The sequence below is a fragment of the Neolamprologus multifasciatus genome, chromosome 6, assembly GCF_963576455.1.
Source record: "Neolamprologus multifasciatus chromosome 6, fNeoMul1.2, whole genome shotgun sequence".
Classification (NCBI taxonomy): Eukaryota; Metazoa; Chordata; class Actinopteri; order Cichliformes; family Cichlidae; genus Neolamprologus; species Neolamprologus multifasciatus.
In genome coordinates this window covers 24,760,860-24,788,657 of record NC_140444.1, presented here as the reverse complement: position 1 = coordinate 24,788,657, position 27,798 = coordinate 24,760,860, and the positions used below count along the sequence as shown (strand labels likewise).

General features: G+C 39.8%; 1 protein-coding gene across 7 annotated transcripts in view; it reads left to right on the top strand.

The window, feature by feature from the left end:
- Positions 1–27,798, top strand: part of inpp4b (inositol polyphosphate-4-phosphatase type II B) — a 198,115-nt gene that overhangs the window by 109,796 nt on the left and 60,521 nt on the right. For all 7 annotated transcript variants that reach the window (XR_014874479.1, XM_085162144.1, XM_085162143.1 and 4 more), the window contains 3 exons: positions 5,780–5,849; positions 9,002–9,149; positions 18,478–18,608. Coding sequence is in view for 6 of the 7 variants with exons in the window: in XM_085162144.1 (XP_085018270.1) it covers positions 5,780–5,849; positions 9,002–9,149; positions 18,478–18,608 (349 nt within the window). In the remaining variant the exon portion in view is untranslated. The remainder of the gene's footprint in view (positions 1–5,779; positions 5,850–9,001; positions 9,150–18,477; positions 18,609–27,798) is intronic.

The window sequence follows — 27,798 nt, the reverse complement described above, 5'->3', positions numbered from 1 at the left end:
TGTTGATACCGAAAGGGTTTTAAAAGAATGATATTGACACACATACACTCACAAATCTATTTGTGTCAAACCGTTATGCAGTCTTCTCTGCTCTTAACTGGGCTCTGAGATCACACAACGTCATCATCAGGAAGTTAAAAGAGGAAGAAGGAGTATTGTCCTTCAGAGTCTGAGTTTTTGAGGCGCCACCAGACCAAAAGTAGAGTTGTGCATATGCACTCCTGATTTGATTTCTGCATTTATTTGCACATTCCTAAGAAGCCGTGATTTGTCAGGTGAATTCATGCTGTAGATCTCAGGGAAATCAGTTAAAAAAAACAAAAAACAAAGCTCTTGGGATATTTCTCATCCGTAAATAGGAACAGCTTTGTAAAGCAGCACAGAGGCCTGCTGTTGATTTCCTGATTGTGTGGATAATTGTGTGTTTTTTGGTTTTTTTGTACGTTGTGTTTGTGTATGCGTGTGATTCATGTCTTATATAATTGACCGAGGGCCTCTACATGGCTGACTGGCTTTCTGTTCTGCCCACCCCTGTTAATGGTGCAGGGAGGTTCCCTGCTAGGCTCCAGCGTGTCACTGAAAATCTGCCCATGTCGCCTTGATGAATGTGTTGCCCTATGCGTGTGCGTGTGCGCATTTGTCTTGTCACAGCATATTTCCTTGTATCGTTGCTGTTGTTGAAGATGAAGGAAGGAAAGAAGGAAGGGCTATGACAAATCCAGGGGAAGGCTCACTTTAGACTCAGGACTCTCTTGTAGGGAAGTTCTCTTGTTCCCTCGTTCAAGGTACCTTAGTCATGTCTGCCTAATTTACATATTTGCACATGCTTGTAAGTCTGTTTGATCAGTCCGTGTCAACACTTAGGTGGTCGCTGCTCATGAATATCCCACTGACCCTGCAAAACTAATCAGCTGAAGCAAGAAAGACACTCCAGTCACCTTTGATCTGATCTCTTTACATATTTTAGTCTTCAAAGAGCCATCTAACAGATGCTGCCTACAGTTACAATGGGACTCCTTTCGCAGCTGAGGCCCTTAGCTTATTGTTAATACTTATCATTAGACGAGAAACTTGCCCAGTAAAACCTGCCCATTCTGTCCAATGGACACAGTTTACTCTGGAGTTAGTGTGTGTGACTCTGTGTGGCTGCTGTTGGTTGATGTCTGTTTTATTCAGGATCAGTTTCTGAGCTAAGAGAGGTGATGGATCGTCCCTAGCAGTCATTAAAGTCCTTTTCTGGGGACAGATTTGGCTGTCTGGCTGTGTTAGATGGTTCATCAGACAGGCCAGAGCTGGGATACAGCGAGCAGTTGTCAGTGGTTCACGTTGCTTTGATGAAGAAACCCAGGCATAATTCAAAAAAACATCATTTTAACTGGTGTGCATGTGTGTTTTTATGAAAAGCAGAGTGTTAAGTTAAGAGTACAGCTTCACCCCCTTTATGTGTGAATTTGACTATTTTATACATTTTAATGTAGCGGTCTGCTACATTAAAGCCCCCGGGTTTGTATCAGTTTCTTTCAACCTTTTCAGGACCAAAACCTCAAGAATAAAAAATGTAAGAAATAAGTTAATGATGTGCCACTACACTGTAGGCTTTGGTACTCAGAACGTCTGGTTTAATAACTGTTGGCCACAGTAGTCCAGTGCAGAAGCTCTAACCCTAACTCAGTGTTATTTCACCCAACACAAAAGTCAGAGTTGCAGCTAATGTATCGTCTTTGTTTTATATTAGCTAAAACATAACTTTTGTCTAGCACTAAAATCATGCAATCCTGTAATTACCTTACAGGGTCAATGATAGTCAAATTTTTATTTTTTAATCAATTAATATACTGGGGGAAGTGGGGGGTGTCCATATCCCATTCCCTTTCACCTTCATTACCTCACCATTACAACACCACTGCTTCAGTGCGAAAACTACCACCAACTAAATAAATGAGAAATGAAAAGGAGTCAGACCATCACATTTTACAGGAAACATAAAAAGTCCTAGAAATTAGGGCTGGGCGATATGGCCTAAAATCCATAACTGTATAACATATTTTCCACACTATAAGGCACACTTAAAATCCTTTAATTTTCTCAAAAATCGAATGTGCCTTATGTATGAATTCTGGTTGTGCTTACTGACCTCAAACCGATTTTTTTGCGTAGACGAGTGGAGACACTGATCCCGTAATATGTTGCCACCTGATGCAGATCCCTCTTCGTACAAACATCCAGCAGGGCAAGCGACGGCTTTTCCGTAAATCCAGCAACATCAAAAGTGGCCATGAAACTCAAAACGGCCCGCAAAACACAAGCTAACCACTCAATGGTCACACAACACCTTCACTACACAACCAAAAAGAGGCGAAAGAAAATGTGTTTTGTCAAGTCAACCATTAACTAAAATTCTACCCACACTCCCCCCAGTCCTGCCTACTCAGAATTTAGCCTGACCTAGCTTCTGGAACATACCAGGCTCGAGGCCACTTTAAAGGCAAATCATCAAGTGCCAAAGGCACCGAAAAGCCTACCCCCAACAGAGAATTAATCCCCACCCGGGTTTGCTCCGAAAATAATAAAGGCAAAACAAAAAACGAGTGTCCGAAGGAAGAGCAAACGCTCAGCTAGACACTCCCCTGTGCTAGCCGGGGAGAGCAACAGCTAGTCAAATGACCCTCACACAACACACAAACACCTGTTCACACTCGTAATCAACTCAATTCCTTTCATTCCGATTCCAGACGAGCCCCCACTTTGTTAGCCCCCCCCCCCCCCCCCCCCCCCCCCCCCCCCCCCCCCCCCCCCCCCCCCCCCCCCCCCCCCCCCCCCAAATGGGTCTAGGCATGCGAGTGAGGGGACCAGTAACAAATGAGTCCAGAACAGAATGAAAGGATTACAGACAGGTGTTTTTAGCAAATAAGATAGTCTTTATTATAGATAATCTTAACATAAAGAGCCGGCAACGCCGTTTTACCAATAACACTTGGAAAAAGGAAAAAAAGAGGTTGCAACAACAAAGAACACCATCACATTTTGATGTATTGTCAGAGCATTACGTCTGCCGTAGTGAGGAGCTTCGCCGAGTAATCTGGGTCCAAAACTCAGTCGGCTTCAGCTCCCAAAGTCAAACGAACACTGAGAGTTAAAAACGGTCTAAATTCTTTCATCTTTAATAAAATCATCAGCGTTGCTGCTTTAGCAGGTGTAACAATTAAGTTTAACATCCAGGCATCCATGAAAACAGAATTTATTAAATTTAATGGAGTTAGAAGTTAACAGGAAGTTAGCTCGCTAGTTTCCACCTAAACATGACATACAATGTTCTGACTGAGAGATTTTTGAAACTAATTAAAACGTACAGCTCTGCTACCACTTCCAACATAAATTAAGATAGAAAACTAAACAGCAGTGGCATTTGCAGGGTTACTGAAGTTGGGCTACCTGGTATATAATGTGCTACGTGATTGCTAGCGACACAGCTATGTTAGCATAACATTAGCACAGTGAAGCTGGAGGATGAACGCCAACTTTTTTTCCACTTGATAAAAGTTAACGTGAGGGATTCTGGTGGTCAGGGACAAATGCAATTGCATAGCAGGATGCTATACACGGGGCAAACTTCAGTCAGGAGAACAACTGAGATTATTCATCCACAATACGAGGTTAGTTATTAATATACTGCAACAACATGGGAATAGAACAGCTGCAAGAGAATTCAACATTAATGAATCAATGTTACGGAAGTGGAGGAAGCGCAGTTTTTGGCTTTCCCCATATTTCAAAAGTGCTTCATCTCTTTGCTATGACTGTCGCCCAGCATAATTTGCAGATGATAATGGTTGTAGCAGCTGCGATGCTTTCGACGAAAACAGGCGCAGCTTGATGACATCGTCAAAATGCGCTATCGCAATAGAGCGGTATAGTCAAAATCTCTATCGTTGGCCAAATTTATATAGTTTCTATCGTATATCGTTTCTTTCGCCCACCCCTACTAGAAATGTACCTGTTTAGTCTGTCAGATTTTTCCCTACAAGAGATTTGTAGCTTCTTAGTTCACCTTGTTGAATTGCTGTTATGCATCGGACCTGCGGTTTGCGACATCCTGCTGTTCGAAACTGTTAGAAATAGTACATGCACAGTTTGTTGCCTCTTCAAGTGATGGAGGAGCAGCTGTAATGGGCCAACAGAAAGTCATTAAACCGAAAGTCATTTAACTCCAAATTTCTGCTGTTGGTCTCTGTAAATGGAACAGGATGTCTTCCTGTACAGAGATTTGGGTAAAAGAGGGTGACAGACTAAAGATGAGGACCTACAGGAAAGGAATTTACCTTAGTGGAATATTTATTAATTCTTTCTTTAGACTGACAGCGGTTTGTGCTGTTGCATTTTGACTTTTTCTATAAATTAAATAATGGAGTTAAATCGGTGCTAAGTTGCCGAGTGTCTAAAGAGGAAATGGTGAGTGTGGGGATATTGCACATATGAATTTAATAATAACTACATTACAAATCATTTTTAAATTTTGTGTGATGGTATATACCAATTACAGCTTGAACAGGTGTAACTTTGGTGAGAGTCAGGTCAAGGTCAACATCACCCAGTGTGAAAATCTGTAAAAACTTGATATTACCCAAAGTGTTTTATGGATTGTCTTCAAACTTCACTACAATATATCAGCCCCTGGGGGACTCGAGTACCTAGATTGGCTAAGCATTTGACCTTGACCTTCACTGTTCAATTCAATTCAATTCAATTTTATTTATATAGCCCCAAATCACAACAAAAGTCGCCTCAAGGCGCTTCATAGATACAGAGAAAAACCCAACAATCATATGACCCCCTATGAGCAAGCACTTTGGCGACAGTGGGAAGGAAAAACTCCCTGGTTCTGTCCAATGTTTTTTCCTGCTAAAAGGGAGTTTTTTACTCCCACGGTCACCAAGCGGTTGTTCATAGGAGGGTCGTCTGATTGTTGGGGTTTTCTTTCTATCAGTGTAGATCTTTACTTCACAATATAAAGCACCTTGAGATGATTATTGTTGTGATTTGGCACTACATGAATAAAGCTGAAATGAAAATTAAATTGAATTGAATTTCTTCCAAAGTCTTTTGCTTGCTTGAGAAATTTCATTTTGGAAAATTGCACCTAAACTAATTCAGAACATTACAGTATACTGCAAGTTTTATGATAGTGGATTTTTCTTTTCTTGTTGGTTACTGTTGTAATGATTAAGCAATGAAATAACCACATTAAAAGATATTGGATCTGTTGCCTAGTAGGACACTGTAATTGAGAGATTAAAGCTGTGTGGTCTCCCATCTCTGCTAAGTAAAACCAGGTAATTTACTGTATGTCAGTTGATAGTTTGAAATTTTGAAAGTTTGAAATTTACCAGCTGAAGAAACCGTATATATGTATAGATGTATAGATAGATAGATAGATAGATAGATAGATATGGGTTTTTTAATGTAATTATGCTTATGTGAGCAGCTTTATGGTTCTCAAGCAGAACACGGCTCAAACTACCGGAATTTTACCTGCTGGCTACAGCTTTGGCGCTAAAGTACCTCTCAGTGTGTCAAAGCTAAATTAGGATTTTCAAACCCGAGCTGCCACCAAATTAGAGTATATGTCACATCAAGTCTCAGTGTCAGGCTGCACTTAAATGTGGTTGCCGTCACAGGCGACAGTTTGTGATCAAAGCCTGAAAGCACATCAGAGAAATGCTTTACTGTTCATGCTCATGTTTGCCAGTTCTCATCTTGTCTTTTCTTCTGTTCTTTCCAGTGTCCACTGGTGTGTGAGTCTGCGCACCATTCTTGCACCGACAGAGAAAATAACCCATTGACCGGGCCAGGTATGAGTCACACCCTGAGCACCTGTAATTTCACCACTTATTGCTGGATAATGTTGCAATAAAAATGCCTCTAATTTCCCCTTCTTGAAAGAACTCTATAATGGCCTTGAAGGAAAGGCTGAAAGACTCTATTATAATGCATTTAATACATTATAGTAGTTAACATCATGTAACGTCTTCATCTAAAAGTCTGTTAATGCTCTGCATCTGTTTAACCTTGAGTAACCACTCTATGAATAACATTTGAAGTCTATGCTGTGTCCTTTTTCTTGATTAAAGAATTTTATCTTCCCTGCTTTCATTTACTATGCGCCAAAGTGTTTTTAGACAGACAGAGACTAGTGAGAGGTGTCTGACAATGTTAGCCTGCTCAGTTCTTTGTAGACTAACTAAAGATGATCAGAAGATGTCATATGAGCTGCGTGAGACTAATTTAGTGGTAACACAGAAAGTCAGCTCACTCACTGGTTAGGAAAGAGAGCATTGCAGAGAGAAAATGAAAGACATGTAGACGGAAAAGCGTGTGACTTGAAAAGGTCACAACTCCTGCTGTGTTAAAACTTCACAGCCCCTTTTTCAAAGGAAACTTAGGAGACACACATCTATTTGTTCCACACATCCATTTTCTCCTGTACCTGGATCCCCTTAGCCTCCCCGAGCTCCCCAGCAGCCGCACGCCTGTTGTCATGGTGTCATTGCTGCTTACTGTTTCTACTGTGATTAACTAGTGAACTGCAGCCATGTTTGCAGGTGCACATCTGCAGCCTGTCAAAACAATACCCTCCCCGCAGATACAGCCAGATTGAGTAACGCAATTTAGTCTTCCACTTTTATTACCTTTCAAAATGAGCATGCAGAGAACAGGGAGATAGCAGAGCCCACGCGCAGCAATTCTCGGCAAGTCATTTTCTTAAGAGGTGTCAGGAAGGGAAACGGAGGCGTCTGATTGGTGGGCAGATTAGTGTGGCGGCAGGGGGGAGTCTGGGGGTTAATCCGCTTCTCTGATGGAGGTGGAAGTCAGCAAACTGTTGCTCGTCCGATTAAGGCTGTGCCCTCACCCCTTTCTCTTCATGTATCTCCTCATTTATTTTTGTCAACCCATTAAAGTTTTTCGAATCCCCATGCCAACGATTTTTGATTTTCACATTTCATTTAGATGCAATTATGAACCCTCTCAAGAGTTGTTCAGGCTAGTCATAATTAAATTGTCATTAATTTCAACATCTTAAGCGCCGTAGAAAAATAATATTAAGCCCGTCTGCAGTCTGTCTGACTTATCGTTATTGTCCTTAAGAGAATCTCTTGCTGTCTGTGTGGAGTTTTTATAGTGTAGTAGCCTGTCTACTGCTATGCAGTGAAGTCAGTAAAAAGTCACAAGATAAACACTAATAGAAATGCCTTTCGTGCAGAGCTTTAGAAAATCTTTTGCTGCATTTCTTGCTGTGCTTGCTGTGGTTACTGTATCGTAGTTTTCTCTATTTGATTTCAGTATATTCTTTGCTATTCTCATCATCTAGATATGATATAAAAAGCATCCAGCACATGGACCATATGTAAACCCCACAAAGACAACCCCCAACAAGGATGGAACTTCTGTTCTGTACCCGGATCATTTGTTCCTCTTTATTATCATGTTTAAATTCCTGAGTGGTAGTACACTTTGTTGGAGAGCGGGCGTCAACCATGGATTTGTTAAGAATAATTAAAAGCTATGGAGTTGTATATGCATTTGTAATATTTATTTAAAGTACCAAAACAGTGTGGGGATGGTATCAGATGGTAAGGAAGAATGTTTGTTCATGGTTTTATAACACCAAAGGAAGTCTACAGCAAAAAACAATTATCTAAACTAATTTACTGTTGGATTTGGTCCTGAAATGATGACGTTAACCAAACAATCAAATCCAGTCAGACTAGCATGAAATATTGTTGGCTGGTGGCAAAGATGGGAATTGTTGGAATACTTTTTAACATTTTTTATTACAGTTGTTTTGTTTTGATTTGTAAAGGTTACCCAGTTACTAACAAACTATCTTCTATTAAACCACATATAAAGCTGCTGCTTAAGTCAGTCAAGCAGCACATTGCATCACATTGCATCCTAAATTAAAACTCTTACCACATAAGAACTCCCACTGTCGTGTGCCTTCTGGAACCCATCTGAAGGGCATCGATGAACTTTAACACTTGACATAGCAGTGTGAGGATTAATGGCTCGGACACTAGGTTTCAAAACGAGGACTCAGACAGACGACCTTGAAAAAACAACAACAACAGTTTACTTCCAAACTGTGTTATAGTGCCGTATAAGGGCTTCTTATGGGGACTGTTTTCTGCACTGCCAGTAGGAGCATGAGTATGGCTTCCATTTATGAATTAAGGCAAAAAAATATTTATATATATTTTTTTCCTGCTATGCATGTTTGACTACCCATTGCAAGATTTTCAAGGTTTCACTCTGAGTGTTTCAGCTCTGCAAACAGAAAGTACTACACACAGTTTAAGGCTCACAGCTTTCTTGCCCTCTGCTGCTAGCATGCAGATAAGAGCATTAGAGCTGTTTTTCGTTTCCAGCCTTCAATTGCTGCTATTAGCCACTCTCTGCAAGAAAAAAAATGAAGATGGGACTCAACGTGAATCAGTTTTAATGGAAGAGCTGGGCACTGGGGTTCGTAAGGAAACTTTCAAAATGATTCAATGGACCGTTCCTCAGCATTGCACAATAAATAAGCAATTAAAATGGAAATGGAGGAAATAATAAGGCAAAGATTAGTAGGACAAGGTTACGTATTTTGCTCTGCTGTGCTGTCAACTGAAGTATAGAGAGAGTAAGAGAGAGGGAAGGAAGGCCTTGAAAAACGAGAAACTTCTTATCTACGGCAGACACCATTATTGATTATAGAATTTAATTTGTGCTTCATACCTCACAAGACTTTTTAAGACTTTTGAAGTCTATCTGTTCTGTCGCGTCCTTGAGGCAGGCAGCTGTCAGAGCTGATGTAAAAGTCTGTTTACCTTTTGCAAAATTAAAGAGAAACTCTTTAAAATTTATATAACGGGGATGTGATGTATTTTCTGCTGTGTCAGATGGTTCGGTGAACAACTTTTTTTTTTTACTTTGTTCTCACCATCCCTTTGTCTTTCTCTGGCAGTGTTCAAGAACCCAGTATGCAAAGTGTACAGATTTCAAACAGTGGACAGCAAGTGGATGCTTGTGCGGGAACAAATGGAGGAGTGCACTCTGTCGTTCAGTATCCCCAAACAGCTGCTCGCGCTGTACATTCAGGAGGACATGAGTAGGTAAGCGCATCTGAAAAATCAGACGCATTCGTTGTGTGGACCTTAATTTCTTCTTCTTGTCATGGAGATTAAGGACCCAGGCTGTGAAGCCATACTGATTAAACAGAAGGCAGGTCTTTTATTTTGGCTGACTCACAGTTCTCAGAAACAAAGCCCAAAGTAAATCCAAAAACAAGAAGCTGAGATTCAAAATTAGCCCAGGAAATCACGGGGGGTTAACACATGAGGGGAGCTTAGCAGACACTGCAACAAAGACTGAGGGGAAGACACAACTATTTTTACAGGGATCTGGGATTTGTAGGCTAGTCTTCTGGGCAGATCCCGCGCCCCCCACCCCCGTGCCTTATGTTTGACACTGCTCAACTGAGGCAGGGTTGAGAGTAAAACTAAGTGCAAAGAACAGGTGGCAGCTGACTACCAAAGTAAAACAAGAACTAACTTAAGAATCACTAAACACAGAAGAAACCTATAATAAAGAAGGAAACTAAGCATAAATAACACAATCTGTAAAAAGTAACTAGAACTCAAATATAAAAAGTTATAAAAAGTTCAAAAAACCTCAAAAACAGACTAAAGCATAACTCACAATGAAACCTAACAGAAAAGCCAAACAGAAAACATCTGAAAAAGACAAATAACTCAAACATGGCACGGTTTAGTTCAACACAACAACAGCCACCCCAAGACACTTTATATTGGAAGGTCTTCAATCTAGACCTTACAATAATGGAGAGAAAATCCATCAGTGAGATAAAAAAAAAAAAAACTCCCCTTTTATGGGAAGAAACTCCCAACAGAACCAGGATCAAGGAGGTGGAGCCATCTGTTGCAACCAGTTGGGGCTACAGCAGGACACAAGTACACAGGGGAGGCTAAAAAACACAGAATGCAAACAACTAAATATTAAACACTGTAACGAACTCACAAAGGACGACAGTAATGAAAGCCTCAGAATATAGGAATCAGGACCCAACGTGGTCAGGAGACAGACCAGGTCACCTAGTAATTGGAAAGTTGGTGGTTCCATCCCTGTCTGCTCCAGTCTGCATACTAACTATTCTTAGCAAGATGCTAACACCAAGTTGCTCTTTGATGATGTGTTGGATATAAAGAACTTCCATGCAAAAAGCATAAAAGAAAGTCCATGTGTGAATGAGTGCTCGGATAGAGCAGAAAAGTGCTATATCAGAACCAGTTCATTTACCATTTTTCAGTCTGTAAGGAAACCAAGTCAATAACCCAAACTCAGAGATTAACTAGAAAACTGAAATACACAATACACAACCCACAAACAACCTAAAGACCGCAACAGCTTCCTTCCATATTTAAAACTAAACTAGTTGATACTGTGTGAGAAAAAGGAAAAATTAGACCATCCCCTCAGGCTCGACCGTTGATTGTCAAGGCAGATCATTCCTTAACTGGCCTGTTGTCTCTGGCAGCCCTTTCTCATACATAACGCATAAACAGTCCATACATAGACACGCTCACACATGAATTCTTTATGCTGACTTCAATCCAAGGCACACAAAGATCCAATCAGAGATCTGGATGAGTGCGTTAGTAGGAGGAGGTTTTTCCATTTGTAATCACAGCATGTAACAAAAGCCTCACACAGCCACACAACATCAAGGACACGTGTCCGTCACACCCCTTCCTTAAGCATATGCACTGGATCCCATTTACCTTCCAGTAACGTGTTCCTAGAGCATCGGTGCTGTTCTGCTGCCTTTTTAACCTTACTTCCTGATAATTCAAATCTTAGCTAAATTTAGAAGACAATTATAGAATATTTATGAAATGCGTTATCTGTATAATACAGCTCATGAGCACTCAGCAGGCTCCAAACCATGACTACCGTATACAGTGTTCGTTTATTAACACCCATGTGCACCATATCTCCAGCTTGGTCGCTCAAGCACCTCTTCTATAATCCTCTTTAAATGTTGTCTTTCTCCACGGTGCCTCTCCATTTTGCCGATTTCCGTCAGCCAAGCTCACAGCGGTGTTAGCTCAGGGTTTTTAATGATTCAGTTACTGCTGTAAAGTTGTGAGTGCAGCAGCGGATGGTGGGTGGCTTAGTTTGCTTTAGCACTCTGTGATAATCTTGGATATTTCTTCCGTCTATTTGTTAGCTTTGATGTCTCCACTCATGTTCTAATCGAAGACTGTGAACACAGAGGCAGTAGAGTTTCCTCTGTGGCTCCTTGTGCGCGTCGCCGTGTGTATGTGTGCAAAGAAGATAAACGCATGTGCAGCAAAGTGTGCGGGCATCGATAAAACCTCCCTCATTAAGAGCTGTCTGGTTTCTCATTAATGAAAAAACAAAAAGTGCCCTTGCTTTTGGTGTTAATTAACAAGTACTGTGTTTGCGTGTCAAGATCATGTAGGTGACATTTTGGCATCCACCATCTTTGTTTGCACTTGCTCTTTACATTTAAGATCTGGATTAATGGCTGTGCTTGTTGTCTTGATGGAGCCGTTTTTTCACAATAAACTAAAGGTATTTGGGGTGAAAAATGCTTGCTTTTCAGCGCAGCCACAGAGGTTTTATTGACCCCCACACAAAAGGCCTTTAGTTATTAAATTGAACAGTCACTATAATGCGCCATGAAATAAAGGCAGCCACATGACAGGTCTTTTCTTTTTTGGAAATGTATTTTGTTATCCGAATCCGAACAGACTCAATTTTAACACATTTTCTTCTTTATCTGTATCGATCTATTGTTTGTTTTTAATCTGCATCACATGTCAGTTTAAAAAAGTCATTGTTTATATTAACTATAAATATATTTCATGAATTTTATCCAGTTAATCCTCTTATCTTCCTTTTTCTTACCTTTTTGCTTTCTTCTGCTGTAGGACATTGGTTTTTATTTTATTTTATTTTATTATAACTGAAAGAGATGCTGCTTCAGTCAGGGCCACAATACTGAAAATATTCTTTTTATTCTCTGACTGCAGTAATTTATATTTAGTGGTAGGGTGGATGGAGCTTACCTTGTAAGGGCTGGTGTGGTGAGAGCAGCAGTAAAACCCCACCACAAAACAGAGCAGGCAAAAAAAAAAGATAAATATCACGTTAAGTTAGATAATAACTTAACGTGAAATTAAAAAGTACTATCCGCTACCTCAGGGGTCTGCAACCTTTTACACCCAAAGAGCCACTTGGACCCGGTTTCCACGCAAAAGAAAAATACTTTTTTAAATCTAAAATGAAGATAACACAGTATATATTGGTTTTTTTTTTTACCTTTATGCTTTGTGTGAACAACTAAAGTAAGTAAGTAAAGTTTATTTATTAAGCGCTTTTAACAGACACGCAGTCACAAAGCGCTGTACATAAATATTAAAATAAACAATACAATCAATAGACATTATACACAATGTAAAAGATCAAATGTAAATAATGTAAAGAATATAAAATACGTAGATCAACAAAAGGCTTGTTTGAACAGAAAAGTTTTTAACTGCTTTTTAAAAGAATCCACAGAGCAACTAAAGTCTGTTGCTTATGAAATCCATGAAGTGCTACAAAGAAAATTACATTTTATTTATGTAATTAACACATTTTGAACTCTTAAAGAAATATAACAAAAGGAAAGACACCCAGCTGAACTAAAATGATCCATGTAAACAAAAACTGCTGTGAGCTGCCACCCTTATATCGCCTTTGGGCTTTTGGAGCCTTGACCTGACTTTTAAAAAGTAATTGGAAAAAAGCACTATGCTGCTAAAAAAAATTGATATTTGCAAAATTCTGCCTAAATATGTATTTTACCAGGTTAATGTGTGTGGCGGGGCGTGGTCTGCAGCGCCGCTGCAGGGGAGTCGGACACACCTGAGCGGCACCCGCAATCACACCTCGCCGCCTTAAAGTCTGTGCTCTCTGTGCTGTTGTGTTGTGATGTGAGCTGCAAAGCTACAGCTGGCTGTATGCGTACAACAACCGTGTGTGAAAAGTGGTCAATAAAGAGATGCTGAAAAGCGTGTTCATGGAAACATCGTCGGGTCTGCCGTGATGTGTTTACAATAAGACTTATGGTCCCGAACCTCTGGGCACAGCGTCTGCAAATTGGGGCATTCATCTTTACGCAGGACTGTAAGCTGTCATCTGTGAGGCGTGAGCGATGTTTGTTTTTAACAAAGTTCACGGTGGAGAACAGCTGCCGACATAATGTGGATCCGAAGATCCATAACTGGCCTACTTGGGGTTGAAAGTCTCGATAAATGCACGCCGTTTCGGCGGGTACACCGGCTTCCACGAGTGTGACGCTTATTTTGAGCGATGAAAAAATAATAAGATATAATTTTATTTTTATATTTCAATATCACAATAATCTTCCAATTTAGAACTACAAGTTAAAAAAAGAACTAAACACAAATAAAATACACTTCAGCTAAATACTTCTAATTTATTTTCCCAAACCACCCAGAGCCGCAGTATAAGGACAAAAGAGCCGCATGCGGCTCCAGAGCCGCAGGTTGCCGACCCCTGCACTACCCAAAAATAAAATATTGAATTAGATAATCATTTGCAACAGTATTAATGCCAACAGTCCCGTCTTCACAACACTGCTGCACACAGCCCCTCCTCTCAGTTACAGCTGAAATACCTAAAGTCCTCAACAATAAGCAGCACTTTAGGAGGAATTTCAAGAGGTCAGTAAAGCTCCAACACTGAACTAATAAACACTTATCACAAATGTTAACCAGGCAGGCACACATGTTAACATTAGCCATTTAACGGTCAGCAATTACCTGACAGCCACATTATGATTTAGGCAGTGACTAGCGGCTAATAATGAAAGGATAACACTAATATGGGAGCTAGGTAGCAAATGCTATCAGTCCTGCCTGTCTGTAACACTAATACTTAATTTAACAGGATAACACAATTTGATAGGAAAAACGTGACTTGTTTTTTTTTTTTTAATGCACTACATAAAAGACTCGTAAAATTCATCTTAAAATACAGTAACATAGTGCATTATGTCAGATAACTCAAAAATGATGGTTATTCCTTGTATTGTTCTAATATATTTTAAAAAATAAGCTTGTCAATTGTCAATACGATTGGATGTGTAGAAGAGTATTGCTGCTGAGCTGCACTCCATGGCCTGTGTAAAGTGTAAAAAAACAACTGTATAATATACTGTGTTATTCCAAAGAAAGTTATTTTAGCATGAGTAATGAATTAGAATGTAGCAGAGTCTTCCTGAATGTTATTTTTGGGCTTTAGAGTTTTAGTGTTAATCAGCAATGAATATTAACAAATATCTAAATCCTGATGTTGAACGCCTAATACCTGCAAAAAGAACGAATATCCAAGCAATTGATAACCGCGAAGGCAAAACAACATACACAATAGGACAAAGAGGACAGGGAAACTGGATGATTGTTGTTTGTTCTCACTACAGGCTAGATCATTTCAAAGATGCAATAAAGTCATCATCTTACTCTATAATATTAAATGTGACATTGAAAATGCATTTTCCCTAACATCTGCTGTCTATTAAATGTTATACTAGGATCTGTGACCTTATTTTTGCATGCATATTTAATCAGCTCATACCTACTCTTATCACACCTTTACCCTTTCCAGACAATAGCGCAGTGATTAAAGGGGGTGAGTCTATCGTATATCTCTGTTCACCATCTCGGTGCCTTGGAACCCTCATTTAGCAAGCAGATATGTGTATCTGTTGTTTTAACCATTATTTACATCCACCTTGACCTGAGACACAAAGTAACAGAACAATAGTGTGGTTTGAGCCTGTGATGCAGTGTCTTAAGGATATTTGGTAGAGACCATTGTGGCTATATATTTTCCATTTTAACACTTAAATCAGAAAACTTGAAACCACTGTCTCCTTGATCATTAAAGTGGTCAATTGGTCAAGTGGATTCATTAAGAACAATGTATATTTGAGTGAAACCAGTGGAAACATGGGTCTGTTCAGTACCCACTAGCTAGAAAATCTACTATAAGATTATCTAAACAGCACAACGTTTAAATACACTTATTAGCAGGGTTGTTCCTTTTCCTGATTGATGCCAAATATTTTTTATTTTGTTTTCTTATAAAACAACAGGAGTTTCAAGCCATTTTGCAAACATTTTGCATTACATCTACACCGATCTTGGTTCAAGTGTCTTTTTAATTGAAGATAATTACATCACAAAATTATCAATGATTCTCATTTTCAAATCACATGAATGTTCTGCTGTCAGTGGCAATATAAACAACCTTTACTCTGAAAATCTGGAATATTAGGAAACTTGAATATCACTGCCAGTTAACAGTCCACTGCTGTCCTCTGATATATGTACTCTTATTTCTAAAACTACTCTCATATAACTGGTGGCTATGCTAGTTTCTGTTTTGTTGAGCAGGTAGGCAGTGTAGAAACAATGTCTGTAGTATTTTTTAGGATAAGTGTTTGTGACAAAAAAGCACATTTTTGATGGAATATTTAGGAACAAACATGGTGTGAAAATTCACGAAAGGCAAAGTGCAAAGAGTGACTACAGAAACATAAAAAAAACATTTTATACTGTTTTAAGGGGCTGAGGGCTATCTGTGAATTTATTGCTTGCCAGGCAGAGAAATTGGGCCAGAAGGAAAACCACAGGTCACTGGACCTGCTCAAGCATAAGAAGTGGGTGAAATCAAAAAGCTAGAGGACTCTGAGAGGAAACCAGAGCTGGATTTTCCACTAGCAGAAGATAGCAGAGGGGCACAGCTGGATACAGATCTGAGTGATATGTTGGACAGCATCCTGAAAGGAGATGTAACCAAGAAGATAAAGACCATGGTGCAAGCTGTGCAACAGGTACGCCAAGATGCCATGAAGGAAGGCAGACACCAGCAAGCCATCAGCAGATCCCAAGAGGTGGCTTTGACAGATCACATAAAAAAACCCGGCATTGCTCAAGAAAAGGTGCTGAAAGATAGAAAAAAAATTGCAGGAAGAAGATAAACTGTAAAAACCAGAGAGAGAGAAATGTCAAGAGAGAAAACATTTTTTAAACCCTAACCACTTTACAAATCACTCCTATTGGAAAGCCCAAGAGCAGGAACCTGATATGTTCTTGGGTAGAAGTTAAGGACAGTGTGGAAGTGGGACACGATGACCCCACCAGAGATGTTTCAGCAGGAAACTGTTTTTTCCTGCTGCCAACACTTAAGATGCACATCCCTTTTAACATGACAGACTTTGCCATCGACTAAAGTAACAGAAATAGTTGGAAAATCTCAAGAAGGATCCACTTTAAGACCATGAGACCCCACTTTCAAGATCTATTAATACTGCCCAGTGCCACTGAAGAGTTTTGAGAGATGCTCCTGTTAGAAGTTTAAATATGTTATGGTCTATTACTATTCACAGATTAACATATAATCTACTCACCAATGTGTATGTTGTATCCAAACAGAAAGTGTCCCAGGATATCCTGGATGTTTGGAGGACTCATCCAGTTTTATAGCTTTAACTATCAGGTTCACACCTACTTTTTATCTAACCAAATAACACTGACCAGCTGATCCAACAGGCCGCCAAGTACCATCAGGAGTAGTTAAGATTGCCCACTATCATCCTTTTGGACAAAGAGGTCAGCAGTCTCTCACCAACTGAAGAATACCAGCATTTGATCGATGAGGCTCTTGTCAAAGAATGACAAGTAGCCTTATTCCCTATTTAGGTGGCTTTCCACAATTTCCCATGAGGATGTAACCCAAACAGCTGGAGAAAGCCACTGGGAAGATAGCCAGGGCAGCTGAAAATAGCTGTGGTTGACAAGAGCAGGTGAAGACTAATTTAGTCTTTGCAGTAGCACTGCCCTACTGGAGCACAGTGTACAGGTATAAGGGGTGAAACACTTGTGGCCCTGAGATAGTTGGGGATAATGTTTAATGTAGGGTATCTTGTCAGGTGAGAATTTTACTCAGAGTTGACTCATTTAGTATGGAGTGACCCATTAGTTACTTATCTCAGTGTCTATTCTGGCAAAGACTTAGATGTAATTACTTTTATTTGGTCTGACAAACAAGTGGTACTCTTGCATTCTACTGAAATATGCTTACTTCCTTCAAATCTATCTTTATACATCATAAGCAGAACTTACAATTTAACCACAATATGGGCATATTGTGGCTTCCAGTTGGTTTCAAGGTCCAAGTTTGATTAAAACTAGGATTACGAAAAGGATCAAGAAAATCTTTGATATGTGACCACAGCCTACATGTATGTGGATATAAATTGAGATGAATGCTTAAAACTATTGAATTATATTCTTTCCTCACCTTCATAAGCATAAGCCCATGATTGTGATTTAATTTCTTGTTTTTGACACGGTTACTGAATGACCTCACACTTGCTGTGGCATTTCAGAAGAAACTGTTTCTTATTTCTAATCAGCTGATAAACAATGCGGTGCACTGTTTGACTGCCAACCTGTTCAGGATGTACCCTACCTCTCTCTGAATGTCACCTAACATAGGCTCCAGGTTTCCTGCAGCGCCTTCAAAGATAAGAAGATAAAACTAACTGATGGATGAAAGCATGGTTGTTTTTTTTCTGTTTTGAGGGGGATCAGTTCCTTGTCTTGTTGGTTTGGTCGAATCATTTGCTGTGTAAAATCCTAAATTCTAATTCTGGTATCTAAAAATAGCTGATTTACATTTGTAATATGTGATCAGAGGAGCGTATAAAGCCTCCTTTAACCTCTAATTTCTATAATATCTCTGGCATTTACTTGGTTGGCTGCCACAGGGACAGTGTGTAGATTATCTGTGTCTATCTGATATTCCCTTTCATATTCAAATTATTTGCCAAAGAAAGAGATTATGCATCCTAGCTGGAAATCAGCTGCTCCACACACAAACAAGACACAAATGTGCACAGACTGATGCACACTGGCAATTATTTCCAAAAGAAAGACCACAAATTATTATGGCATAAAGCTGCAGGCGCAACTAGCTGAAAGACACCTGCTTATTTCAGTATACACAGACAGCAGAAGAGTTAGTAATCGCAGAAGAAAGAGTAGTGAGGGGAGGAATTTGAAAGGCCAAAGTGGATAAGCGGACACCAGATATTTTAGCCTGGGGTTTAAAGTTGTGTTTATCTGGCTCAGGGTGTGTGCATGTTTCAGTATGTTTTAACTTCTGTCTGTGTTTTAAGAGGTTTGCTAATAGTTTTTTGAACCTGAACTAAAAGATTAAGTTCATTTGAAAGAAGTATAAAAACTATAAAAATGGCACAACACTAGCTAAAGCACTACAATAATACCTCAATGGTCCTCACAGATCTGTGTTTATTTGTAGGGTGCAGGATCTAAAGGAGCTGGGAGATCTTTCCCCTCACTGGGACAACTTACGGAAGGAGGTGATGACACGATATGCAGGAATAATCAGCTCCTACCAAGAGACCTTGGCTGAAATGGACAAGATTAACGGTATGATAACTGCACCTATCTCTGAATTTGATATTCCCGTCTGTGTCAACACATGTAGTCATGCACACAAATGCGAAGTCAGACAAATACACAAACTGGCTTCTAAATTGCTCGTACATACATACATATCACACACAGATATTTGAAAAAGAAGGCTTTTATGCAGTCCTGTAAAACATTAAGTACATCTTGATCATAAGCTTGTAGAACCACCTTTAGCAACGATAACTTTGCAAGACTTTCTCAGTTTCTTACATGGTTGTGAATAAATTTTTACCCACTCTTCTTCATTGAGGTATGCAAACAGTGCAATATTGTGCCACAGTGTTTCAGTCAGGTTGAGGCTGGTATTGCTGCTATAGTTGGGGTCATTGTGTTTTTGCATGAAATAGTTTTGGCTTCAGCTGTCAGACAGATGGCCTAACATTTGACTCTAGCATACTTTGGTATAAAGAGGTGTTCATGGCACTGAAATGCCCGCATGGGGCCCGGATCCTGTGGCTACAAAACAAGCCCAAATCAATACCCGTCCTCCACCATGCTTCACAGTAGGTTTAAGGTGCTTGCGCTGATATGCTGTGTTTGATGAATTATCAATACTTTATTTTACAAAGGATAGACTGGCTCCTGGCAACCCTTTCAAGAAATGTAGGTCTTGTTTTTTGGGGGGTTTTCTTTGTTTTTTTTGCAGTTCTTATTTTTGCAGTTTCTTTGATCATTTCAGAGTCTGAACTAGTTCAGACCAGAGCAAAACTTCTGCTTGAAACAAAGGTGTCCATACTTGCTAATGACCATTTAATCAGTTGAATCTGATTAGCAGCACTTGGCTGCTACTTACCCTCTTAAATTCTATGTAAGCAGTAAGGGTGTATTTAAGTTTTCATGGGGCTGTGTAGAGATCTGTGAAAGCGTTCCTTTCACCTTGACGGTGTTGTCCTGTCATGGTTAAAATCATCACATAGTCGAGGGTCCTTAAAAAACACTGTAAAGAGGATAGGTACAGGTGTCTGATTTAGCCCAGTCTTAGATCAAAATCCTGAAGTATCCTCAGACCTGATGGGTTAAGTGCACAAATAATGGAAAACTTTGAACTCAAGGATCGATTTTGGGGTGAAAGCATAAGGAGAAGTTCCTGTTAAAAGAGTTTCCATAGCAACGCAGGTTTCATCAGGGGCAAATGAAACATGTACATGGCCATGTGCTCGTCTGTGTTTGTTGCACATAAACGCATCAAAACTGATACAGCCCTGTGCCAGGAGCAAACAAAAGCATGAGTCTCACATCTCATTTATAAATATCCAACCTTCTATTTAGTATGCAGTTACTTGGCATGCAATTTTTTTTGCAAATGTTTTACATAATAAAATTAATCCATGCAGTTAGGTCTAACGCGAAGACGCGAAGTAATTAGTCTGCTTCTCATTTGTCCCAGGGTTTAACAGGTAGACGCCGAACGCATGATTTTGGCAATGACAAGGTGTTGTTGAAAATGCATTCTGAAATACAAAGGTGATGTATGTGTTGCATATAGTTTGAACTTCAAAAGCTAGATAAAGGCTCGTATGAACAGCATGCATATACAGTACAGGATGTTGCACTCTGTATGGGGCTTGTTCTCATGCTTACACCCTCAAAGACACAGTCCCATTAAATATAATGAGAACAGAATCATTTTTATACATTTGTTATCCGTTTACAGGAGTAGCAAACATATAAAAGACCAATCATTCTGAATTTGTTTCTTTCCTTCGCAGCAGCATGTTCCTATACATTTTTCAGCTTACTATGCACATATTAACATTACGGCCAGTGATTAATTTTCTACTGAGTTACCCTCATCCACATAATGAGATATTTGTCTCTGTTCCTTTCTTGCTTTGCCCAGCTGATAAGAAATAAAGATGGCTAAGCCTCGGTGCTGCCTGCCTGGACTCTGAGGAGGGGTTGAGGGAAAGGATAATGTGGTGTTGGTCATTATAGTTCCTGACAACTCACTTGCGTGGTCCAGATGCTGTAATACATGGAGGATCCCCCCAACCCCATCTTGCTACTCTAATTCAGTCCCGCATTAACTTAACAGGATGACAGACGTTGCTAAACAAGCTGGGTGGGCAAGCTGCTGCAGATTAATTATTGATAACTAATATGATTAAAAAAGGTTGGGAGGGAGAGACGAAAAGAGACAGACTGTGGAGGAGGTTGAGTGGGTGCACAAATATGGTAGGAGGGACAAGAAATGAAAACATAATTACCAGAACAAACAAAGGGTGACAAATATGGCAACTGAGTGGCATTCGTCATAAGAAGAGTTCATTAACAAAAGTCAGTGGGCACGGCTGTCCTATTACTTGTGTCTGCACACAAATTAGGAACTTTCATTTAATTTGTCACTGTGCTCTTCTTTTGGAAATGTTCATATTCTAAGTACTACATGTAGTCGGGATAAATAAATTAAAGTCTATATTTTATTTACAGTAGAACATAGAAATCAAGTCAAATGTTTAAACTGATAAAATAAGGTCTTGATGGCAACAGTATATCTGAGAAATGTTGGGACGGGGTCATGTTTACCACTGTGTAGCCTTTTCTTTTAACAATAGTCTGTAAACATCTGGGAACTGATGAGACCAGCTGCTGGACTTTTGAGAGAGTAGTAGATGCAGAAAGCGCTCTAGCTTTGTCTTCCTGAAATATCCAAGACCTTCCCTGAAAAAGACGTTGTCAGGATGGGAGCACGTCACTCTAATACCTGTATATACCTTTCAGCATTGATGATGCCTTTGTAGATGTACAATCTGTCACTTCCACAGACGCTAATACACCCCCATACCATTAGAAATGCAGGCCTTTGACCTGAGTGCTGATCACAAGCTGGATGGTCCCTCTCCTCGTTAGTCTGGAGGACTAGCCATGCATGACTTCTTCTTTGCGTGATAGTGCTTTAACCTGCATTTATGGATGACTCAGTGCAGTGATTTCTATGAGAGAATCCAGCCTGTTTTTAATGCAGTGCTGCCCGAGGACCTGAAGATCACCAGTATCCAATATTGACTTTGAGCCTTGTCCCCTTGCGCGCAGAGATTTCTCCATTTTCTCTGATTTTTTCATGAAGCTTTTCCACAATTTGTAGATGCAGATTTTTGAAGGTTGGTGAACCTCGGTCCATCTTTACTTCAAAGATGCTGATTTCATACTCAATGAATGCCCCAGTTAACCTAATTATGTGTTACTCTGAATGATTCTTTTTAGTACTACTTATTTTTGTTGACCCAGTTCCAACTTGTTTAAAACATTTTTTCTGTTTTTCTTGAAATACTTAAGCTCTCATGTTAAACATTTGACATGGTGTTTGTGTTCAAATTAAAATGTGGATTTATGAGATTTGCAGATCATAGCATTCTGTTCTTGTTTACTTTTTACACAGCGTCCCAACATTTTTCAAATTGGTGCTATAGAAAACAAAATCCAAAGGTTTTGAAATTGCACATGGATACAATAAAGAAGAGAAGCCGTTCTCTGGGAGGTGGATGAGTTTCCATGTTCAGGTCCAACATTCTTCCTGATTCCTTTTCTTCCAAGTTTTAAAACCACTGACCTCAGTGAACAAATCATTAACTGCATTCCATTAATAAATGACTCATCCCTGCTTGCACTATTTACCAGCTGGTGAGTTAAAGGTGCAGTCATAGTCCTGTTAGTGTTAAACCTTCGCTACCGTCTGCAATCTCCTCTCTAAAATGTCAGTCATCCCTTTGGTGAAACGTTAGACCTCTGAGCCTTCGCTTATGGGATAACTACAGCTTAAGGCCCAGAGCTGAGTGTTTAAGGCAGTGTCATATATCTGTGTGGCTGACAGTAAAGCCTACTCATTGTAGAGATAGCAGGGCAGGTGGACATGATATTTTTTCCATAATATCTGTATTAGGACAGCCATCTTTGCAGTCTGCTCCCTCCAGGTAAAGATGTTCACATACATTTTCTGTTTTGCAGGTTAAAAATGAGGACCGAATGTTAGATCAACCACAAATTGGTTAAAAGAAAAGAAAGTGACGTCAGACATGACACTTGTTTAAATCATAGTCCTGTCCAATGTTCCCTCTAAGCTGCGCGCGTGCGCAATTGCACACTGCTGGCACGGTCTCTGCGCACAGAAAAAAAATCTAACCTGAATTGAAATTAACATTAATACTTTAACAATTCTGTTTTGCAGTGTTAGTCAGTAAGTGACTGGCTGCCCCCGTATGGGATTAGAACGATGCCACCTTATCCCATAGTCCAGCCGCTGATGTGATTCACATTCGTATACACGCAGCTAATCAACGTCGACAGGCTATGACAGCGTCCTTATGTGCCGACGCCTGTGTTTTAGCTAGCAAAGCGGCGTGGTTGATGTGGAGTGAAGCCACGTTAATGACAACATGTACAACTATTGGAGATGTGAGCAGGACAGACGGAACAATTGACGGAAAAAGTGTGGACCAGTTTTTAAATTGCGTTGATAGGCCACGAAAACCAGAGTTATGATAAAAATATCTGCAATGTTTGGTTTTCTTACTGAATACTATCGTTGTTTATATTTACTTCAGGAAGAAACGATAAAATCAGCGTTTTATCAGGAAAACGCTCGAAAGCACTCTCCACCTGTGAGCAAAGATGAAACCAAAACACACCCCCACCCTTTAGGAGTGATGGCAGTTTTGAGATGTGAGAGATTTGCGACGTTTAGCGCAAATCTTGTGTAGTTAGTGTGTAGTGTAGTCAATAGTTTTGTTATGTGTGTCAGAACAATGAGGCGACTACTGAATGTTACAGGTGTTACAGGAGTGATACATCTCCTGTTGTCAGGCCTGCAGGTATCAGGCTGTTGTTCTCCTTTATCTCATAGTGGACAGAAATTATTTTTTGGAGTGGCACAAATAATTTGTGTGGCATCAAATTTGATGCAGAACAGCTGATTGTTCTGTAAATAGTTTGAAATGGCTGCATTTTGAGGTAAACAGCTGCAGAAAATGTTGTTGTTTGCATAACTCAGTTACTTTTTTGAAGAAGTAACTATATAATTAATTGCCCAACGTTGGTCATTATATACTGTATTTTGCAGACAAAGAGTTACAGGACTCTCTCCCAGACCACAGGCTCATAATGCAAGTCAGAGCTTTATATTAAAAAAAAAGAAGTTAAAATTGGAGTTCAAGTTATTTTTACTTCCAATAGTGTTAACATACTACACAGGTCATGAACAAGATTTTTAAAATTTTCATTGTAAGTGGGCTAAAGCAGTTAATTATAAGTAGTCTAACATAAATGTAAATGCTGTAATTTGATTATTTTAATGAAACCATGTAACTTGGATGGATTCGATGCTGGCGTGACCACAGTGCACACGTCTGATGTTGCTCACAGTGGTCCAAGGGATCGCTCAGAGAGTTGGTGTGGGGAACCAGAGGGAACATTGGTCCTGTCAGACCAATACCACTGCTCACACAGCATGTGTTCAATTCTCCCGTGTCTCTACAACATGGTGTCTCTCTGCATGGATTCAAGAAAGAAAAAAAACCTGCTGCCCTCTTAGCACCACAGGATCACGAACATGATCTGTCGTCTGTCATATGGACAGAAGTACACTAAGACTTCATATATACTGGTTGTTGGCTTTTTTAAAATGTTCATTTAGTTGTCAGGCAGACATATAGGATAATATTCACTCATCTTCTGGAGGAACAAAAAACATAAATACAGAAAACTATTTAAAAGCTCAAAAAATTAGAGTATATAAAAAGAGATGGTAGCCGTGGATCTTGGCCAGTAAATGTTAAATGGCCTGTCTCCAAAAAGTTGATTCTGTTCATCTGGACGTAGCGTTTTGTGGGAGAAACGTTTCGTCACTCATCCAAGTGACTTCCTCAGTCTCAGCTGACTGCAGGTCAGGTCATTCCCCAACTCTCTGTGAATGGTACTCATGGCCATTGATCAGTGGTCTTTGATCAGTGGGTTTTGGTCAGTGGTTGTTGATCAATGGTCATGAGAATTTGCATAATTAAGATTAAGGAACTGACCTCCCAGCCCATTGTTCCTTCAGTGGGCTGGTTTCAGTCATTATGCAAATGTACTGCTTATAAGATTGGGGAAACCTGCAGTCAGCTGAGACTGAAGAAGTCACTTGGATGAGTGATGAAACGTTTCTCCCACAAAACGCTACGTCCAGATGAACAGAATCAACTTTTTGGAGATTTACTTCCCTGGACGATTGAGAATGCATCAAGACGTAAATGGTCTGTATTTGTATAGCGCTTTACTAGACCTTAAGGACCCCAAAGCGCTTTACACATTCAGTCATCCACCCATTCACACACACATTCACACACTGGTGATGGCAAGCTACATTGTAGCCACAGCCACCGATTACAAGGCGGACTCCCAACTCTTGAGCCATGATCGCCCCCAGTACTGCTGGTATTTAACCTTTATGTCACATATATCATATGAGTAATTCACCGAACCTACAACAGTCACTAGTTACATTAGGCTGGTCCTCTGAGCTCCTGGCTGACAGAAGGGATAAGAGTATAGAGTTAAATTGAATGTTTTTACAACAGTTTAACTTGATCTGGATGAATAAATCCTCATTACAGGTTGCAGCATGATTGGTTGCATCATTACCTTATTAGATTGTTGGAAAACTAAAATATATCAACACCTCTAGGTGTTATAGCCCACTGACTTGGTGAACTGGTGAACCACTAATTTTTACTCTTTTAGGCTTCTAGAAATTTACAACATTTTGTGTGTTGCTGTGAAAATCTCTACTGATATTTGAGGCCCACTGAGCATATAGTAATTTAAAATAGAAGGTTTTTACAGGACTCTATGCAGCCCTCCTTTTGTCTAAAACATGGCAGCACTGCTTAGGTTTAAAAAGTCCCATCTAAAGAAATCTTTTGGAACAGTGTCCTTTGGAGAGACAACATAAAGGTGTAGATGTTTGGCCACAATGCACGCCACCATATTTGGTGAAAATCCAAACGCAGCATAGCAGAACAAAGACCTCATACCAGCTGTAAGCACAGCGGTGGATGATTTGGTCTTGTTTTCCAGTCGCAGGATCTGGTCACCTTGCAGTCATTGACTCAGTCATGAATTCCTCTGTATATCAATGCTAGAGTCAAACATGGCTTGCCATGACTGATTCCACACCTCAACACCAACATGATGAAACATGGCGGCAGGACTTTAATATAGTTGTACATAAAATGTCCAGAAATCTTAATGAACTGAAGCAATGAGGAGTGAGCCAAAATTCCAACACAACAGATAAAGTCATGAGTACTTTGCTCAAAGCCACAGGACACGCCTCTATACAGTCCTGTGGAAACTTTGTCCTGTGGCTCTGATCCTGTTTCATTCAGCAACATATTTAGGTCAAATACCAGTTTGTACGTTTTGGGCTCATTTTATATAGCGGTAATGAAAATGTGTTGGCATGCCATGATGAGCTAATTTACTAAATTAAAAATGTCATTGTGGTGATATCAGAAATTAGCAAAATACAGCCTGACAGAACAGTTAAAACTCCATGTGCTGTTTAGCTAATCCCTGGGCACCCTTCACACTATGATTGGCCTTAGATTACACCTTTAGACATGTTGTGGAGGTTATATAAGCTCATAGTATAAATGTAATAAAAGCACTATATGAATTGCTGAATGTCGAATGATTTACTAGTACGTAGTACTGACTGATTGCAGCATTGAAAACTGCTCATGCTTTGGTTTGCACTGTATTTTTAAGCAGAATGTATATTTAGCTAGAAACGGCATCTGTCTATTTTTTCACTTTGATAAAGGGCAGCAAATCTGCCACCTTGGTAAGAAGACATGATTGATTTCAGCGCTCGTAAAAATACCAGCCACATCTCCAACATCTCCAGCTGAGTCATTAGTGTTATCCATTTTTGAGGCAACACATTTCAGCTTGAGTGGGTCAGCAGTTGCACCATTATATGCTGTAATTGAGTTGCAGTGAGTTTGTTTTCATGTCTGGCCTTCCTGCCAAATGATGTTAAAAATTTGTGGCGGGTTACAGGTTTTCTCATCTATCTTCTGTGTCAACATAGATTGTAAATAGTGCTGAGGCTCTGATTGTTGGCTATTGGTCTGTTGCCTCAAGAGTGATTACAGGAGGAGAAGATTCAGTACAGCTTAGTTAAGTTTTCCTAAAGGTGAGTTATGTTGCTTGTCAAATAGAAGAGTTGCAAAGTATGGTTTTGGTCATTATTCTGCAGTTAACACGCTATACTGCCACTCACACAAATTAAACATGTTAAGTAAACTAATTACTGACACGAGCAATTTGTTACAATAAAATCATTCTCAACATTTAGAAATTATGCCAGAATTTCACACTCTGAACATTTTTGGTGTTGTTAATATGACAGGAATGTCTTTGACTAACCAGAATATTTAATGAATCCCCTCCTAAATAAGGAATGTTTGTTTATCCTGTAATGCTGATACAAACTGCTGCACAGGAAAGTTTTTATTCTTTCCTGGTGGGTTTTTCCTGGGGAAAAAAGTCACTTCCTCTGGCTTAAAGGAATGTGATGATGTGTTTCCCACATCAGCAAAAGTATGTTTGTCTGCCCACAGCCTTTGTGCGCAGACAGACTATTAATGTGTCTCAAGAAGCTTGGCATTCATCGACACACAAATTCTGGAAATTGACAAGCCTTTGCGATATTAAATATAACACTGCTGAATAAAAACACCTGATCGGCCTAATACTGCAATTGCTTTTATAAAACAGAATGAATAGATGCAGCTTCTCATTTAAACACTGAACCATAGCAGGCAAGACCCGAGGGTTCAGGCTGTGTGGAAATGTCCCTGAGATAATCCAGCACGTAACAACAAGGTCCAGGGTCTGTAAGTGTCAAGGTCAAAATGGGATATGCCCTCCAGATTCGTTGAGGATGACTGAGCTAAAATCCTGTGGGACTTCTTGGTCTGTCTGGAAGTTGGTCCATCTGTATCTGGAAGTCATCTGGTGGACAAGCAGAGGAAGGCGGCTGTAGTGATAGAAAGCTATACCATGTGACAGCAACGTGAGGGAGAAGGAACACGAGAAGTTCGAGAAATACCAAGGACTCAAAGAGGAGGTAGAGAAGCTGTGGAGGGTGAAGGCAACAGTGGTC